The sequence below is a fragment of the Lampris incognitus genome, chromosome 15 (assembly GCF_029633865.1).
Source record: "Lampris incognitus isolate fLamInc1 chromosome 15, fLamInc1.hap2, whole genome shotgun sequence".
In the NCBI taxonomy this organism is placed as follows: domain Eukaryota; kingdom Metazoa; phylum Chordata; class Actinopteri; order Lampriformes; family Lampridae; genus Lampris; species Lampris incognitus.
The window spans coordinates 38,005,682-38,026,089 of NC_079225.1; the positions used below are offsets into that span (position 1 = coordinate 38,005,682).

Below are 20,408 nucleotides of genomic sequence, written 5' to 3' on the forward strand. Positions count from 1 at the left end.
GCGCATTGGAAAATTGACCAGCACCATAAACACCAAGGTCAGTATTATATGTCTTTGTTATACCCTCTTTCATTTGTGTCCATGAATTTGGTGCAGTTTGAATGAATATTAATTACTTTCATCAGCACTCAAATTCACAACTCAGTGGCTCTATGAACACGTAAAACATTAACACAAAAAATGAATAGTGTTCTAAATTTTCTGGTAAGGCTATCCATACTGACTTATGTTAGATTTATAGAGTTTTTAATTCATACTATTTATTTGTATGTTAGATCAAACTGTAATATGTAATGGGTGCTCTCACCCCACACTGCTGCTAGTTATTGATAACCCCTCAGTAGTTTTTTTAATATAAGTTGTTGCGTTGGTCAGAAAAGAGGAAAGGACACCCTAACGGTGTTCCACTGACTCATACCAACTTTGACCTTCCATTAGTGTAGGCTAAGAAAAACAAGCATCTGACTGTCTAGTCACACATCACACATTTAAGATTTACAGGTCATGCCAATCTGACTCTGAAAATACCAGATGTTTCACATTATAGGCTCTGGGTTCCCTGTGCACAGTAGCAGCCCTCTCAGGTATATGTGTTGTATACATAACAATAAACACAGTCTTATTTACAGTAAAAATGACACATGACCCATTTCATGCTTAAAGGTAAAATTCAGAAGACTTGCATGCAATAAAATGTCCTTTGTGATACTTTGTATCACTGGTATACTTAAATCAATAGCTAAGCCATGATTTTCCAGATCATGGACACTTTTTTAGTTTAAGTCCTACTTGTTATAGTTTTAGTCCTACCTGAGAAACCTGTTTTAGTTTTAGTTCTACCTGAGAAAGTCAGGTAGGACTTTCTCAGAAAAAGTAATACGACAAAGGCTTTGACATCTTCACCATAGCACAGTGGTTCTCAAACCTTTTCTGTCATGCCCCCTTTGGAGGAAGAAAACTTTTCATGCCCCCCACATCAACAAGATGGTGACAAAATGGGGCAAGTTTAACTTTATTTAAATAACGTTAAGATCATCAAGATTCCTCTCACTTTTCTTTCAGTAATTTCTGTTTTGCAAATAAGAAACGCAAGTTGCACTTCAACTTTATCAAACCTCTTTTTATGACATTTGTCACTAGATTGCTCCATCAGTCTGTGTGCTTTTTCACAAACAGAAAAACGAAATCAAATTTAAAAATTACTTTCTAGAACAATAATAATAAAGTTCAATCTGCAAAAAAAAAGAAGAACAAATGCAGATATTTGGGGAAAACGATGAGCAAGTCAATTTGTGAGAGCTCGAGTCTTATCACTACATTAGTGGCTGCAATGAGCCTGCTTTGCATGGCAAATCTTTTCAAAACGGGGTTGCAGGCTTGATACTGCCACTCTCAAGTCATGCTCAATGTTGAGCTTAGCTCTGTACTTTGTTTTAAGTGAGGCAGCAGCAGAAAAGCCCGTCTCACAGAGACAGCATGTGGCGAAGGGAAGCAGAATGCCCACAGCCCTCTGCCCTATGAGTGGATACCCCCTCTCCACACCAAGCCAGAATTCACTGTGTCTGAGCTGTAAAACTCAGCCTCAGGGTGGAGTCACATATCTCGATGAACTGGTCCTCATCAGCAGAGCTGAAATCCTCAGGCGCTGCTGCATTGAATGGATCTGTCACCCAGTCATACTGAGCAGTGTTGTTTGGAAAGTATTTTTGAAAGAATCCTCTCAGGGAAGAGATGTGCTCCTTAAGACATGAAATCACAGTGGTGGCTCCAGAATCACTGGTTTAGACAAATTCACTCAGATCCTCAAATAAATCAGTATTTCCTTGATCAAGTCGCCTGCCCCACGTCTCAAGCTTTCGAGTGAATTCACTGAGCTTGTCTTGCCAGGTGACAAAGGTGCTTGTCTGTGCTTTGAAGCTGAAGATTTAATTAATTCAGCTTTCCAAATATAATGCAACTTGATTGATTGATTGATTGATTGATTGATTGATTGATTGATTGATTGATTGATTGATTGGGCGCTTAGATAGAAAAGTTTCATCAGAAATTGTTCGTCACTACACTTGCTATCAACTTCATGCATACGCTCAGGACTCCTCCAGAAACACCCGAATTTCCTCTCTGAGCTCGACCACTTGCGACAACACTTCACCTCGCGAGAGCCACCTAGCGTCGCTGTGAAACAACACAGCTGAGTGTTCAGCGCGCATCTCCTGACGAAGTGCAGACAACAGCAGCTGCGCTCTCTGGGGTCTTGTTTTGATGAAATCGACCACGCTAACAACATCAGTCAAAACCTCGTTTGGGTCAGGGCTAACCTGTCTTGATGCTAGAAAATTGAAATTGACTTGACTTAACACACACACACACACGTTCAACATTTTGCATAATAACGCTGCGTAGTAGTGCTGACAAGCGAGGACAGTGTGTTGAGAGGGTCGAAGGAGTACTTTGAGGGGGCTGATGAATGAAGAGAGAGAGCGAGAGAGAGAGAGAGCTTTGAGTGTTGACGGAGAAGTATAGAGAAGGTCAGAAGGAGTTGCATTGTGTCTGTGGATTTAGAGAAAGCCTATGACAGGGTGCCGAGAGAGGAGGTGTGGTGCTGTATGAGGAAGTCGGGGGTGGAGTGGAGAAGTATGTAGGAGCGGTGCAGGATATTGTAGCGAATTCGGGGGACAACGCGAACCCGTATCGCCCGCACCGCAGGAGACATCGCTAACCGCTCGACTAAAGGGTCAGCCAGTGGCCAGCGTGTCTTCTTATCCACGCACGTTACAATATGTATGAGGGTAGCGTGATAAGTGATGAGGCGTGCGGTACGAGTGACGGATGGCTTCATGGTGGAGGTGGGATTACATCGAGGTTCGGCTCTGAGCCCTTTCTAGTTTGCAATGGCGAATTAACACATGGCTTACCTTCAGAAGAGCTGCAGGCCAGAGTCAAGTCTCTCTCCAACGCCAGCTGAACCAACAAGTTCCTTATTTTGTGGAGCGTTGCACGTCTGTGGTCTGAAAATACGTTTCTCGGAATGGGGAAGGAATTCTTGCACACTGCTGCGGAGGCGCCAAAGTGTTAAGGCCTATTTTGAGCAGGACAACTGCTTAACTTCATTTCAGTTAGTGGCGACCGTGACAGGTCAGTAACCTGTGGAGGTTCCACAGCTAGCGCTTAAGCTAGCAGGTGCATCATGGCGGCCCACAGAAGGCGGCTCTTGTTCTTCAGAGGTGGCGGTGCAGGGCACATTTGCCGCCCCTTCGGTTGGCGGAGCTGGAGGAGGCCTCGAAGAAGCAGCCATGTTCTCACATCCACTCTTCTCTGTTCGAAGTGCAGTCTGATAGTTGTTCGCTCTCCCTGAAACATATTGGCGCCAACCGCCGTCCGACCTGCTCGCTGTACGTTACGCGCTTATCTCGACGTAATGACGACAAACAAAACCAGCAGGTCATAGGTCAAGCTGGCACGAGACCAGCGCAAGTATGAGGACCGTCTCGACCAGTGAGCGTACTACTACCCCCAAATGTGACCATATGCAGATATGACCAACAAGGTGTTTTTTTTCCCGTTTCGTTTCGTATTTTTGTTTTTATTTCATTTCATTTGGCAAAAAGGTTTTCACTTTTAATATGAGAAATATTGTAACGTGCATGGATAAGTAGACACGCTGGCCGCTGGCTGGCGGCTCTGACCCTTTAGTCGAGCGGTTAGCGAGGTCTCCTGCGGTGCGGGCGATGCGGGTTCGCTTCCCGGCCGCGGCAGTTCCTGTGGTTGCGTTGTCCCTCGAATTCGCTACAATGGTATCAGAAGGGGACATGCGCACCGCAGGAGACATCGCTAACCGCTCGACTGAAGGGTCAGACCCGCCAGCCAGCGGCCAGCGTGGCTACTTATCCATGCACGTTACACTATAAATTAATTTATTAAACGCAAAGTTTGGCGTCAAAGGCTTGGCCTGCGGGTGGGTGGGGGGCACAGTAGCACATTTGGGGGCCGTGAATGCCGCCCATGACGCCGACACTGTTGGTGGAGGGGTGTGCTGATACAACAGGTTTCATTTCAAATGGATCTCTGGTATTTAGAGTGGCCACATGTCAAGTTACCACTGTCACTAGGGTGCCAAAAAGTTAAACCAAAATGACAACCTTCAGGACACTAGCTTTAGCTATATATAAGTTTGTATTGTGCAATGGTATCCTATATGTTTAAATGGCAATGAAAAGACTAATTCTGTGCTGCATATGTGCATAAAATTAAATGCATTTTTTCGCGTGCTCATTTTTGCTATAACTACTCATAGTCATCTCTTTGTTTCAGATCGTGAACACTGAGCAAGCCAGAGACTGCAAGCTGACTCATGCCTCCATGAGACGACATCTATCGATTTGTTTAGTTTCGGGCTGCTTCTTTGAGGGCCAAAATAGTCTAAAAATATATGACGTCATTTATCAAGGTTATTATCAAACCATATAGAGATATCGTGAGTGGCATCATTATCTTTGGGTGATGTTTTCGCACCTGCTTGCTCCAAGACTACAACTCATCATGGCCACCAAAGAAGGAACACCAACTCCCATAGGCAACAAAGTAAGGGAAACTGTAGGACCCATCTGATAGTAATAAGGGTTGTTTTGATCAGACAAGGGAGGGAGGATGTTCACAGTGGAGACAGAGATGGGTAGCAGCACACAAGAAAAGAACAAAACCTTTTGTTTTCTTTTTGGACAATGGTTACTTTAAAATTGAGTTTTTTTATGTTGACCCCCCCCCCTTTTGGAAGTCTTTTGCAATTGTGCCTCTTAGAGTGAAGTCTATATATAGTGTGTGTGTGTATATATATATATATATATATATATATATATATATATATATATATATATATATGACTCCACTACATTGTGGAAAGGGCGGTGATCCTAATATATCTATATAACCAGTAAATAGCTGTATAATCACTATATATGTATGTCTCAAAACGTAGAATGAAATAAAGGATACAAAATATCACTCTTTTTAATTATTTTTTAAACAACCTGCCTCATCTTGTTAAGTCAGATTATGTAAAATTTGCAGATTTACACCAAAATATTTTGCAGAGTATTGGCCTATCATACAGACAAAGCAAACAGACTTTAATTTGCAGACAAAAAGGTCCCACACAGCAAACACATATTGTTGGGTCAAGCATCCTAGTCAGTGAGTATCACTGTGTATGCAGATTTTCCAACAAATTAACACTATACCAGCTGATTTCCCTGAATGGTTTGGTTGAAGGTGAGATAATCAGTGAGATCAGCCGGTGTAGCGTTAGTTTGGTTAAAAAATGGTACCCCCAGTCCTCCATAGCTCATGGTTGAGTATCGCTGACATAATTTTTGGGGCATTGTACGTGTTGGTGTTACCGATGTATTATCTTGTGCACACTAGTTTTTCCTCAACATAACAGCAATGGTGGTTGTGGATCGTTTTGGTTTAGACTTTTTCGGTTTTAAATCTGGTGTGTATTCTGTCGCTCATCAGTTCTTTCTCCATATTTACTAAATCTAATTCAGGGTAGTTGAGGAACTGACGTCTGTCACAGCAGGAATGCAGGGAGATGCCCTTGACAGGTTGCGAGTCCATAACAGGGCTCACATACACAGTGACTCACACACCATTCACACCTATGGGCAGAATCTTACAACCTGCCATTTACCTTGAACCCATGTTTTTTTTGACTGTGGAAGGAAACCAGAGGAAGCAAAGGGACAGCATGCATACTGCACACAGAATGGCTGGGTTACGCTGTTGCTTAACTGATTTTTTTTTTTTAATGTAAAGATGTAATTGTCAAAAGGGAACCTCACACAAAGAAGCCCGTAATTGTCTTTGTGTCCCTAACCAAACTTAATTTTTATAGATGTTTTTCCCTCATGGTCAGCATCAACATCATCGCTGGTACACCACCGCTGTTGAATGAATGTGGGGGGGGGGGGACCTCTCTAAATTTCCTCTCAATGGGGCCTCCTGATGAAAGAGACAATAGCCATTGTTAGAACTATTGTCCCAGCCATGCCGCCGATCAGAATTCCAATAATGCCACTGTCAATGTGCTGGTTCTCACATCTCTGGCCGGTGAAGTACTGGGCCTGGCCTGAGGTGCACCTAAGAGAGGGGACATAAGCACAATTTATTTCTATCATGAAGCACTGCCCAACAGCATGGAGGTCAGCTCTCCTGATTTCTTTTTTCTTTTTTGTGTGGATTTTCCCCCTTTTTCTCCCCAGTTGTATCCAGCCAATTACCCCACTCTCCCGAGCCGTCCCGGTCGCTGCTCCACCCCGTCTGCCGATCCGGGGGGGGGGGGGCTGCAGACTACCACATGTCTCCTCCGATACATGTGGAGTCGCCAGCCGCTTCTTTTCACCTGACAGTGAGGAGTTTCACCAGGGGGACGTAGTGCGTGGGAGGATCACGCTATTCCCCCCAGTTCCCCCTCCCCCTCGAACAGGATCCCCGATCGACCAGAGGAGGCGCTAGTGCAGCAACCAGGATACATACCCATACCCGGCTTCCCACCAGCAGACACGGCCAATTGTGTCTGTAGGGACGCCCGACCAAGCCGAAATTAACACGGGGATTCAAACCGGCGAGCCCCGTGTTGGTAGGCAACGGAATAGACCGCCACACCACCCGGATGCCCGCTCTCCTGATTTCTGCAAGTGAGAGATGTACTAAGAGCAACATTTGATATGGTTTCCTTAGGCTGTTGTATCATTTGTCCAATTAGAATCACATTAGAAGTAGGGTTAGGTTAGCCTGAGGTAACAGTGCACATGGACACATGTTCTCTCACACACACACACACACACACACACACACCTGCATGAGAATGTCCCGTGATTGTCCACACACACTCCTCCATTAAGACACGGGTTGACACTGCAGGGGTCATTGGGGGCAGCACGCGCTTCTCTGTGTTCGGGAACACCCGGTTCCCTTTCCTCGTTTCTCATTGGCTCTACGTCTGTGATGTCATCACTGGGCACCTTTGGTTTGACGGGTACTTCCGTGTTGATCAGGTGGGTTAAATCTAGAACGGTAAAGAATGAGATAAAAGATATTACGGGGGCATTTTATGGAGATTGATCGTCACTGGGAATCGGTAATTGTTAAGTGCACAGAAAAAGAGAAGATGGCTGATGCGCAGTGGTGAAGAAAACACCACTCAATCTCTATTGTCCATCCATCCATCATCCAAGCCACTTATCCTGCTCTCAGGGTCGCGGGGATGCTGGAGCCTATCCCTATTCTCCATAATTTACCATTATCCATCCATCTATCGATCTATCTATCTATTAAGTGCATTAAAGCAATTTATGTAATTTGGGTTTTATAAATCATTTTTACATCGTTAAATATTCAACCGTTTATCGCCATTAAGGTAACTAGGCTATAGGCAAGCTGGTTTTCTGAGTCTCACCGTTGAAGTCGGCTGTAATGATAAGATCATCGTTCTTCAGGAAGCTCCTCCTGTGCAGCTGCATGTGAGAGATAAAGGTGCTCCAGCCGAGGCTCGGCCCACGGTAGCACTGGCAGCCGGCATCCCATACTGCCCCCGACGTTGCCGACGGCTTGTTCCAGAGTGCACTTGCGTCTAAAGGAAAAACACAGTTATGAAACGACCAAACAACTACTTTTTGCACTATTTGTGGCGACATATTTTAGAGATAGAATCGGTAGTAGTGTCAAAGAGCGGCCTCTAGGCAAATGAAACGATCTGCAGAAACCAATCAGGGTTCATTTACCCAGAGGCTGCTTTTTTTTTTAAAACTTTTTTACTTTTTTCTCCCCAATTGTACTTGGCCAACTACTCCACCCTTCTGATCCATCCCGGTCGCTGCTCCACCCCCTCTGCCAATCCGGGGAGGGCTGCAGACTACCACAAGCCTCCTCCGATACAGGTGGAGTTGCCAGCGCTTCTTTTCACCTGACAGTGAGGAGTTTCACCAGGGGGGCATAGCACATGGGAGGATCACGCTATCCCCCCCCCTCGAACAGACAGCCCGACCGACCAGAGGAGGCACTAGTGCAGCGACCAGGACACATACCCACATCCAGCTTCAATTGTGTCTGTAGGGATGCCTGACCAAGCCGGAGGTAACACGGGGATTCGAACCAGCGATCCCCATGTTGGTAGGCAACGGAATAGCCTGCCATGCCACCCGGACACCGAGGCTGCTGTCTGACACCATCACAGATTGTACCTCTAAGTGTACGGCAAGAACTATACATGCGTTCGGTTTAAAGGAGCAATCGTTAATTCAAATGTCAACGAGAGGGACGCCATGCAGCCAAAATACGAAGCGCCGGAATGAAACCTGCGGACACTCCCAGCCAGACTGACAGGTCTGGTAATACAACGACTAATACCAAACAACAACTAGAGCGGAGTTTCTGATGTAAAATGTTTGTTTACATTGGTACAGTGGCAGTTGGTGCTAACCTTTTTTTGGGGGGGGGGGCGCAATTTACCTTGGCGCAGCACACCTGACAGCTGCTTTAATGTCCACACAGGGACAGAGTTATTAAGAAGGACAATATAGCCTATAGATTTTAAAGTTTTATGTGGTCAAATAAGATACAGATCGGGCCTTTAATAGACAATTAAAACCTGTTTTCAATTTCCAAAAGGAGGAAGTTGCATTCACCCCTAGGCAAACATGAATGAAAACTATTTACATCCTCACTGTCAACATGAACTGTCATTGAGACCCAGCTCACCGGTGGTGAAGCTTCTCGTGGCAGACATCCCGAGCTTAACATCAGGGTCCTGGTCCATGGCAGTGATGGTCACCTGTCTATTCTTCACTGGCCACTCCAGGACTGCATCATTTTCCCCACTGCAGAGGTGGAAGTACATGGAAGTGTAGTTTTTGTATTTGCCGTCTTGTCTGTTAGGGTAAACCACGATGCCAAAGCTGTAGCCTTCTGAGTTGTAGAAGCATTTGCTGAGAACTGCAGTACCACTGGTGGCGAGCAGGCCGGTGAAGTTGCGGATTGGCCAAACAGCATTGGGACAAACTGTCTCACTCAAAGTGATGTCATCGATCAAAATGGCCCCCGAGGAGCTATTTGATCCTCTGATGCCCTGGAAGGAATAACGGAATTTATCCGTAACCTTCAGGGTCACGTGGGCAATTTTCCAAAGGTCATCTCCATCACCTAAGGGAGATAACTTGTCAGTTATTCAAGACGTCATCTATGAAAACATGACTTATGCAAAAAGACAAAAACGCAGTATTGTGTAGCCAGTATGCTGATGTGGTTCATAGTATTACAGAATGAGTTGGGTTTCTAAGGTCGTGAAAGTAGCACAAGAACCAGAAGGCTCCAGAAACCTTCAGTTCAATTAAAACTAAACTCTGCAACTATAATTTTAATATCAACATCAACAAATTATTAATAGATAAAGATGACAAGAGCTAATTTCCCTTAGAACAGATGCAAGTGTGCCCATTAAACAAAGTGTGCCTTTGCTGTTCCCATAGAATTTAATCTGTCGAAGGCACCTCTTCACCTTGGCTTTGGCTTTAGTGAAAGAAATAAAAATACATTGTCCTCCAGTATGTGGGATGATGTGATTCTGTTCTACTATTTCCCTAATAACACGCTTTCCTTTCCTATGGCCATGTCTTTTTTCTTATCTAGTATTAACTATTTTATACGCATCAAATCAGCTCTCTGTTACGCTTAATGGAGTGTTGGACATCGGAGGAAGTAGAAATAATTTCTAAGCCCTGACTGGTGGATTGATGTGTCAATCATTATTTTGCAAATGGTCAAATGTCCCATTGCACCAGAGACAAATTGCAACATTAACATCCTAAGTAGGATATAGATACGAATGAAGGAAATACCTGTGATAGTGTGAACCTTCCTCATGCTGCGAACAGTTCCTGTCCCATCATCAGTTCTGATCCAGACCACCAGTTTGTCCCCTGCAGCTCCAGTCATCTTGTAGAAGAACTGCAGGCACTGCTCACCTCTTTTGGGGTACAGGATGCGGGATTCCAGCAGGGCGCTTTTACCAGCCACACCGGTAGATGTGTCAAACTTCATGAAGTAGCCAGCATCTATGAAGACCAGTGGTGGTTGGAGGTATTTTATCAAGGGATTTTTGCAAGATTGGTCGATCAGAATAGAACATTTTACATAAATGACAAATGGACTGCATGTATGTTATCCTGTTGGAACAACTTTGCTTCATCTTAAATATGTATTAAATCAGAAACTTATCTGCAGCAACAACAATGAGACCTAAATGACTCCTCTCAATCTCACTGAAATTTCACTTCCTAATAATGATAGTAATAAACTTAATTTATATGGCACTTATCAAACCTGGAGTAACAAAACGCTTTACAAAAAAAGCAATTAAAAAGAGTAAAATTTGAAAAATTAGATAGTGAAACATGGTAGTAAAAAAGTAACAATTCACACAAAATAAGAAAAACAGGGGAAAAAAATGAAAAACGTTTCACAAAAATGCCTTTCTAAAAAAGTCCATTATAGAAAGTGGTACAGATTGTGCGGATCTGAGCTCTTCAGGAAACCCATTCCACAGTTTAGGGACCTGAGTGCAAAGACCCAATCCCCTCAAGTTGTTGAACTGGATCTGGAAACAATTAAGACACTGTCCAATGGACCCCAAGCTACAGTTTAGGCTTATATGGAGTTAAAATCTTAAATGTAATCTGAGGACTGTCTGAGCAGTGCTTTAAAAGTGATTAAAACCCCAGTCCAGTGATTTTAATTCAGTCAGACAAGTTTAATTGTGGAATATTCATGTTAGGGGTGTCAACTTTCAGTTTCACAAGTGTCATTTGGTTTGTTACCCATGTCAGGTGGAAAGCCTGGAGGGGATTATATGTTTGGTCGGTTGCATACGCATGTGTGTCTGTCTGTCCACGGCTAATCTCGCAAACTACCGGACCCATCAGCCTAAACATTTTTGTACACAGTTATGGCTGTATGATGAAGAACCTCTCATGGTTGCTGGGATTCAAAATCTTTGAAAAACGTTTGTTCTTGCTACCGCTGCTCCCTCTCTTCATTCACTCTCTAGCTCGCTTGACCAACGCTGCACTCTGCCGCTGCCCCGATCTGAGTCTAGAGTTGACCCAGATCGGACAGACCAGCTGACACAGACCGATGATGACGATTAAGTCCCTGTCCAATCAAATCTGAGTATTGGATGATGTCATTTATTACCAGAAGCTGATTGTTTTTATGAAACGGTTTAATTATGTCAACAACCAGGAGGAGAGTTTCTCAAGGGGTTTCAGTCACATTTTCACAACAACAGCAGTGCTAACATTTTGGCTAACTTTACACAAACCCTCTGTTGAAAAATTAAATGAGAGTGGGGGAGGGATTCTAATTGCACTGGGTTCATTAATAAAATTTTTAAAATCAATTCTAAAATTTAAAGGCAGCCAGTGCCCAGATGCCCGGACAGGGATAACTTTGTCAAAATACAGTTTCCCATTAGCGTTAGCATGTTTAATATGACGGTTTACTATAGTTTAGGAGCATCTAGTTTACATACCTTTGCACAAAGTCCTGACTAGTCTTGTCATTCTTGAATTCCTTCTCTAAGACCCTGTTATGTTTGCTGCCTGATTTCAGTGGCTGACCGCATTGCATTGTGTCAGTTTTTGCTATTTACCTCTGCAGCGCCCTGCCAGGGTTTGGTCTGTGTTCTCTGGAGTGCTCAGTGTCTGGACCCAGTCTGCATCGTTCGCCTCATCCTGAATCATTCCACAGATGTTGATCAGCTCAAATGAGCACTGGTCCAGGAGCGTGTGGGTGTTCGCTGCAATGACAATGATCACAACATATTGTAGCGCATTCGGGGGACAACGCAACCACAGGAAGTGCCGCGGCCGGGAAGCGAACCCGTATCGCCCGCACCGCAGGAGACATCGCTGGCCGGTGGGTCTGACCCTTTAGTCGAGCGGTTAGCGATGTCTCCTGCGGTGCGGGCGATACGGGTTCGCTTCCCGGCCGCGGCAGCTCCTGTGGTTGCGTTGTCCCCCGAATTCGCTACAATATAATCTATCTACTTTCATTTAAAATGAGGGGAAAAAAATTACAATGTCCAGTGCATCAACAGTTTCATTTTAATAATAACTTTTTAACAGCTAAACCTTGTTTATGGGAGGATGGTGCAAGTGTGAGAGCAGTGTTAAAGTCCCATGAAACAAAAATATATATTTTCATTATTTTTCCCTTTTAGCTGTATGATAGCAAAAACATTTCTAGATGTCTTTCACCTGTCAGTATAATATCTGTATCGTGATATGAGACTATAGATATCTTGCAGGATTTTGGCTCTGGTAATCTGGTGAGATATAATTCAAATTTTGCCATTCACTGTTCTTAAAGGCCGCATTAGAGTAAAGTGAGACTTTTTTTTTATCAGACGGTTTTAGCTAAGTGAAATGAACAATGAATATCTCTACCTGCTTGGTCATCGTATACACATTACTAATGACCCATTCTCCAAAATGACTCAGCTGTGAATATCTTATGGAAGTCAAGCTGTTTCCAAACTATCATCACATTATCAATATCGACAACAGTCAAAAATATCATAATACTTGATTTTGTCAATATTTCCCAGCCCTACTTTCACCGCCCTAGACTTCCTCGGCCGGCCTGGGATTCAAACCAGCAGCAAATCCAGTCTCGATCTCGGTCCTACTTTGAGGTAAATCCTGATAACATGACGACAACTGCAAGCGAGCAGAGTAGGGGCACTCACCACAGTCATACAGGCGGTTTAGCCGGGTGAGGTCCATGGCACTGAAGTCCAGCCGCTGGCCGATGATGTCGTTGAAGTAAAGGATAGTGGTGGTAATGGTGGGTATGCTCTCGTTCTTGTTGAAGGACAGGGGTCTGTAGTGCATGACGGACTCGTAGTCGTATGGCGTGTTCAGGTCGGTGATGAAGTCATCCTCGTACTTGTTGAAATTGTGCTCCCTCCCTGTATTTAGTAACAGTAAAATGAGGTGTGTGTGGGGGGGGGGGTGTCATAATTGATGCATATAACTGTTCAGTGTCCATTTTCCAGGGGAGAAGGTGGAAAAGTTTGGTCATTTCACTAAAGATTGTGCTTCATTCATATGCAGCTTTCCAAACACAAGATACTTAGTAAAACACTTTCCTACTAATACTACAAACATTTCTTACTTTTAAAGGTTGTCACAGTAAGTGCATTTAATACTGAGCACATCTTTTAAGATATATGGATTTACCCAGTGCCCATTTCTGCTTTTATCTGAATACACACGCACATCTTTTACGCATGCTCAATAATCCAGGTAAGAAAATCACAGAAAGTTGAGTCTGTTCATCTGGACACAACGTTTTTATATATGTGAGTGGGCCTGGTTTCTCCAGCAGACTTTTTCTCTCAATAAACGTGTCCGGATGACCTGATTCAACGTCCTGTGATCATACACAGACAGTTTTCAGTGTATAAACGACAAAAATCTGCGTGTCAAAGTTCTCCCGAGTATGAACCATAAGCAAAGGCGTTGTCACGGGAATTTACTCTGCTGCCGGAAGTGAAGCCACTAAATGCAGCGAGCCCATCCAAATGAACTGATTCCGGTGCCAAATATTGCCGTCATAAATGCCGGTGTGAACAGATTGGAAAGTGAAGCCAGAATATCTCTGATGGTTTCTAGAGGCTGTTTCCAGCCCGGCCGTTTAACGCGCCCATGTAACCGAACAGAGCACAGTCCAAACTTACGTTTCAGAATACACATCCAATAAACTTTTTACTCTGGTAATCTGTTACTTGATCTAGTTCACTTCACGTTAAAAATCTCTCCCAATATTAATCTATAACTATAATCTATAACTGTGTTTTATAGAAGTCACTTCAAAGAGGGCGTGGTTTGAACTGGAGACGAGTTGATTGACAGCTCAGTCACAGCGTATACACGCTCTGCAATGAGAGGGGACGTGCCCGTAATGAATTCAGACAGACACACTTAGACCTCCCGTCTCTACTCTCTTCTATTCTATTATAGCTGTTCTATTAATACCTCCAAGTCTCCACTGCCCAGAGTCTGGTGAGCAACCTGGCTGCGACCATAATCAAGATATTTTGGTTTCAAAACGGTATTACGAGAATGAATGATGACCCACTGTCCACTTAGATATACATAAGCAATACAAAGGATTTGCATATAAGTATATACACAAGGCAAATTACTGCTGACAGTTTGGGCTCTAGCTGGTGAGTTGGGGGTGGTTGAAGTGAGGTGAGCATGCTAAGCTAATTCTAAGGCTTATAAAGTACCATGACTTGTTTTAATTTTCTACTGTCAATCTATTATAGTGAAAGTCACTCTTTTTGAAAATGGTAAATTTCTCCTCTTGAAAATGACCAGCCAGGTCCTGACACAGTAGGTTAACCTACGCATAGCTCAATTATGATTCTGGGATCACAGGCAAATACCACAGCCAATAAGAACCCAGAACAATCGAAACCCACCTTCTTCAATCTGGTCCCACCAGATCTTAACGTAGTCATCTCTGTCCGAGCGGGACTGCTCGTGGTAAAAGCCCAGAGCGTGAAGAAGCTCGTGCTCCACAATGGCCTTGGTATCGCACCTCGCCCCAATGGACAGGTTCTGGCCTGTTTGGAGGTTTCCTACAAATGACCAGCATCTGTGAACGCGGTATAGGTGGTGTTATATTATGATCAAGTCGACTGGGCACCTTGAGAAGCCATCCTCCGATTGGACTGCCTGGGTTTAAAGTCCCTCAATCACAAATCTGCCCAAGCACAGTTGAGTAAAGCGCTGATTTCCTGTTTCTGACAGAAGTGCTCAGGGATGAATTAAAACTGAAAGCTAAAAGGAGACACGGCTAATGGATCTCTTTTAGACTCTTCTTCTTCTTCTTCTTCTTTCAGCTTGTTCCTTGTTTCTCAGGGGTCGCCACGGCAGATTTTATACTTTCCATCGGTACCCAATGAGGGCACAGCACCAATGGGGGTCGTTAACCCGGGCTCGACCCATCCCGTACGGAGCCTCGACCAATCCGGTGTGGTCTTGTCAATTCGCATAATGATTTGGTAAAATCTCTTTTAGACTGTTTTTTTTTTATCCCCCCCCCCTTTTTTTGTCCCCAATTGTACTTGGCCAATTATCCTATTTTCCGAGCAGTCCCGGTCGTTGCTCCACCCCCTCTGCTGATCCGGGGAGGGTTGCAGACTACCACATGCCTCCTCCCATACATGTGGGGTCGCCAGCCGCTTCTTCTCACCTGACAGTGAGGAGTTTCGCCAGGGGGACGTAGCGCGTGGGAGGGTGGCTGGGTTGCATTTATATAGCGCTTTTCTACCACGCTATTCCCCCCTTGAACAGGCACCCCAACCAACCAGAGGAGGCGCTAGTGCAACGACCAGGACACATACCCACATCCGGCTTCCCACACGCAGACACGGCCAGTTGTGTCTGTAGGACGCCCGACCAAGCCCAAGGTAACGCGGGGATTCGAACCGGCGATCCCTGTGTTGGTAGGCAACGGAATAGACCGCCACGCTACCCGGACGCCCCTTTAGACTGTTTTTCTGAATGGAAACAGGAGAAAGGCACGATAACTGAAAACAAGCGACTTGCTTTCGTAGAGCCACACAGGTTGTTTCTTTACAGAAGCAGGGCCCACCACACGTCATTACTTTTGCTTTACCGCACTCGTGGATCAGTCGCTGTACAGTTTACTGCCTCCCCAATAAACCACCTGAAAACGTAACCGCTGCCTGTGATCATACAACACATCATTAAATACAACCTCACATTGTTGTGTTCGGGTTTAGAAGGATGAGGCTTGTTTTATTCCACTCTTAACTCACTTATTAACCACCTCGTTCAGTTCCATCCATGTGCGTTCTTAGCGTGTCTTCTTCATCTAATCCTATCTAGTTCTCTCAGGCAAGTACTAACCGCTAGTTCCACCTAGTGGGCGGAACATGTAACAACATCCAATCGTCACATTCCCTTTCTTTAAGGCAAAATGCAACAGAGGTACACTATCAAATCACTAGTGTCAGTTATCTCAACCATTTCTCATTTAACGTAACCTTAAAGCACATGTGCAGTATATATAGCATGAATTAACCTGCATGAACATAAATCTAGGCCAACACCAAGGCCTGCAAGAACACATTAACAACATTGACCAATGTACAATTCTTCACTTTTTTTTTCTTTTCTTCTTCTTTTTTTTTTTTAGATTTGCTTGCATTTCCTTTTATTCATAAGTTCAGTCTATCAGGCTTTCTGATTTCTCTTGTGGACCTCCTCACCCCACTCCTGGTACCATGTTATGTTCGGGTTTAGAAGGATGAGGCTTGTTTTATTCCACTGTGTCTTCTTCATCTAATCCTATCTAGTCCCCTCGGGTAAGTACTAACAGCTAGTTTCAGCTAGTGGGCAGAGCATGTAACAACATCCAATCGTCTCACATAAATTCTAATCCGTGCGTCTCATACGTGAATCTGGCATGCGTCTCATAAAGCTGAGCGACATCCTGTAGGGTTACTCTTAACAGGTCTGTCACAGCTCACCCTGATAACTTGGTGAAGGAGATGTAGGTCTTCTCCCCCTCGTAGGGCTTGAAGTCCACGCAGGATTTCAAACGGTACGCTTCAAAGGCCTGATGGATCACACCCTTGGCATTCAGATCTAAAGTGGAGAAGATTTGATTCTGAACTCAGTAAATGCCGCTACACCCCTTTAGAATGGTGGATTCTGTGGCGCTGTCTGTTGCGTTACTGACACCGTACCCAAGGAGTCTGTCAAGATGTAAGGGATGGGGAACTTCCATCTTTTTGATTCATCGAGGATTGCGTTTCTCCTGGGCTGTAAAGCACATTCGATAACTTAAGCTTATGTTTTCAGGCACTTGACAGCACTTGACAAAATAAAATAAAACCAGAGTATTTACATACATCTCCAGCAATGTCCCCCTGAAAGAGGCCTGTCAACTCTAGAATGTAAAGAAAAGAAAGCCGTGGTGAAGCATCAGCAACTTTTTGGGCATGGGTTTGAATGCTTCTGTGGTGAGAGTGAAAATTAAAATGCAGTGTGCTTCAGGTGAAAATGCACAGATGAAAAAGTGATCGAGTTTTACGATCTCAAAATATTTTAGTTGTGATCGTATTGAATGGGGACAGTAAAAAGAGTACCTCTGTTGAGCTCGGGTATATCATCTCTCAGCTCTCCAGCATCTGCATCACCACCTGGTTTCCATGGAGAGAAGATTAATTACAGAAATAATACCGGGGGGAAAATAATAGATAATAAGGTTGGATCGCTGTGTACTCAATAAATCAATCACAACTAACCGTAAAGTGTCGGAACAGCGTGCACCTACCATGAAGAACATAAATAAATAGCAAAATAACAGATGATACTCCAGTTAGGGCAGGGATTGCAATGAATTTCAATGCAAACAATTAAAATTAGTTCCAAATATTTAAAAATAAATGTCTCCACCTACCTCGAAAACCAGAAAAAATCCAAGTAGAGAAGCAATCCTCCACAAATTGATCCCAGATCGCATGGTTAAGTCTAGAAGTGTCTGGCAATGGCGTAAACATGCCCATAAGGAAGACATGGGCTGGAGGAACTTTGGTCATGATAAAAATGCCATTTAATGAGTAACGAAGCTTTCAGGTGTGTTTCCGACACCTCAGATAAGACTGAAATCCAGTCAGGTGTACTGGCCTGTACCGAGGATGGGAGAACAGTGAGTTTATCGCTCCTGTGAAGACCTCTGATCTTCACCGTGGCTTTATCAGCTCTTCTGAATACTTGAATAATACCGACGGCTGTAAATTAAAATTCAAGTCATCATTCCAAGACCGGTTAATTGAGCACTTCCATTATGTCCACACCTGTATGTTTTGAAATTACAAAAATAATCATCTTTGTCACCAGTCAGTAATTATTACAGTATTTTTATCATTTATTGCTTATATTACTATATGCATTGCTTATTATAGTAAGCATATAAAGAATAGATTATGACGGGTCCCAAGCCAAAGGGTCATTCATTTCCTGTGAGATTGTGGAAATGTGTTTTGTGTGTGTGTGTGTGTGTGTGTGTACTGACGTGATCATGTGACATGAACTGGTAAAAAAAAAAAAGTGCCAGCAACTGGTCAAACAACACCTACACTCATGCCTTTAAACATCACTAGCTATTCTACCACACTATCCATCCGTCCCATTATCCAAACCGCTTCTCCTGCTCTCAGGGTCACAGGGATGCTGGAGCCTATCCCAGCAGTCATTGGACAGCAGGTGGGGAGACACCCTGGACAGGCCGCCAGGCCGTCACACAGGGCCAACACACACACACACACACACACACACACACACACACACACACACACACACACACACATTCATACCTAGGACAATTTAGTACGGCCGATTCACCTGACCTACATGTCTTTGGACTGAGGGAGGAAACCGGAGCCCCCGGAGGAAACCCATGCAGACACGGGGAGAACATGCAAACTCCATACAGAGGACGACCCGGGACGACCCCCTCAGGTCGCCTCTTGCTGTGAGTGATGCTGTAAAGCAACGGCGCCAACCACTGTGCCACCGTGCCGCCCTCTACCACGCTAGTACATTGATAATACTAAAACGGGCTCCGCGGCTACTTCGCAGTAGAAGTGATTAGGTGTGTACTGCGGCATAAAACTGCTTCAGTTTACTTGGTCTGAAACCAACATTTGTACTTTTCAATAGCTGTAAAAGCTGCAAAAGGGGAATAAAATCTGAATTATCTTAACAATTCCTCTCCGTGTTGCAGTAGGACTGTGCATACTGGTAGAGAGAGGTTCAAAATATGTGTGAATACATCTGCTAGCTGGTCAGCACAGGCCTGGAATACAGGCCCATGTACTCCATCAGGGCCAGCTGCTTTGTGTGGGGTTTTGGTTTTTTTTGTGTGGACTTTTTCCCCTGTTTTTCTCCCCAATTGTATCCGGCCACTCTTCTGAGCCGTCCCGGTCGCTGCTCTGACCCCTCTGCCGATCCGGGGAGGGCTGCAGACTACCACATGCCTCCTCCCATACATGTGGAGTCGCCAGCCACTTCTTCTCACCTGAGAGTGAGGAGTTTCACCAGGGGGACGTAGCGAGTGGGAGGATCACGCTATTCCCCCCAGTTCCCCCTCCCCCCTGAACAGGCGCCCCAGCTGACCAGAGGTGGCACTAGTGCAGCGACCAGGACACATACCCACATCCGGCTTCCCGCCTGTAGACACGGCCAATTCTATCTGTAGGGACGCCCGACCAAGCCGGAGGTAACACGGGGAATCGAACTGGCGAGCCCCGTGTTGCTAGGCAACAGAATAGACCGCCACACTACCCGGATGCCCCAGCTGCTTTGTGTGTTGATGCTGTGAAGGGTCCACCATATCTATTGTGTATGGTATATTGTCTAGTCTGTGTGGGTTTCTTCCAGGTGCTCTGGTTTCCTCCCAGTCCAAACACATGTAGGCCAGGTGAATCGGCCGTACTAAATTGTCCCTAGGTGTGAATGTGCCGGCCCTGTGTGGGCTGGCGGCCTGTCCACGGTGTCTCCCCGCCTGCCGCCCAGTGAGTGCCGGGATAGGCTCCAGCATCCCGCGACCCTAAGTAGGATAAGCGGCTTGGATAACCGATGGAAGGATAATGTTTAGTGGGATCCTTTGATCACGTATGTATGTTAATTCAATGATTTATACTATGCAAATGACATTGTTATGCTAGATTTATGAGACCGGAGCTTCTTGTGCATATGTGGTTGAGGTAACAGGCTAACGTTTGTAAGTTAGCTAAATTGTACACTAACTAAATGAACTCTGAGCCCGTTAGCTAACGTTACGTAACATAATCTGCAGTTTTTGATATGGTGACCAGGTGTTGGGGTTTTATATACTAGTTTCTATTTTAGACACGATTCGGTTGTATTTGGCTTTGATGCAATACATATTTGTGCACAGAAACAGTTAAGTAGGAAAACAACGACAGTGTCATGTGAGTTATAAAAGGCCACGGAGAAACGGTGCGACCCTCCTGAGGGGCAGCCAGGCCAGGAGGCTTAACATTGCGATGTACGTTTTTTGTGATGCACTTCTGTTTTCTCCTTAGAGCGGTAGGGCTATATTATCATTTCAGAGCCCCACTCTCCATTGTTGTTCATTTAGGAGGCTTTTTATTGATTGCCACAAAATGCCAAATGTCAGTAAGATGTATAAGGTGCAAGCAGGCTGCAGCGGTTTTCGCTGATGTCGAAAATAAACTTCAACTTTTCATGACCACTGATTTTTAACTGATTTAAAGGTAGAAA

The 20,408-nt window shown here is 44.5% G+C and overlaps 1 protein-coding gene across 1 annotated transcript; it reads right to left on the reverse strand.

Moving 5' to 3' along the window:
- Positions 1–4,908: 4,908 nt before the first annotated feature.
- On the reverse strand, positions 4,909–17,628 carry mep1a.2 (meprin A, alpha (PABA peptide hydrolase), tandem duplicate 2). The gene is made up of 14 exons (XM_056294477.1): positions 17,560–17,628; positions 17,405–17,429; positions 17,246–17,299; positions 17,009–17,046; positions 16,844–16,919; positions 16,625–16,742; positions 14,546–14,721; positions 12,803–13,024; positions 11,705–11,851; positions 9,894–10,109; positions 8,758–9,198; positions 7,457–7,630; positions 6,856–7,066; positions 4,909–6,138 (listed from the first exon to the last, which is right to left on the reverse strand). The coding sequence occupies exons 1-14, from the start codon at positions 17,620–17,622 to the stop codon at positions 5,988–5,990; spliced, it is 2,112 nt and encodes a 703-aa protein (XP_056150452.1). The 5' UTR covers positions 17,623–17,628; the 3' UTR covers positions 4,909–5,987.
- Between the last annotated feature and the right edge of the window lie 2,780 nt (positions 17,629–20,408).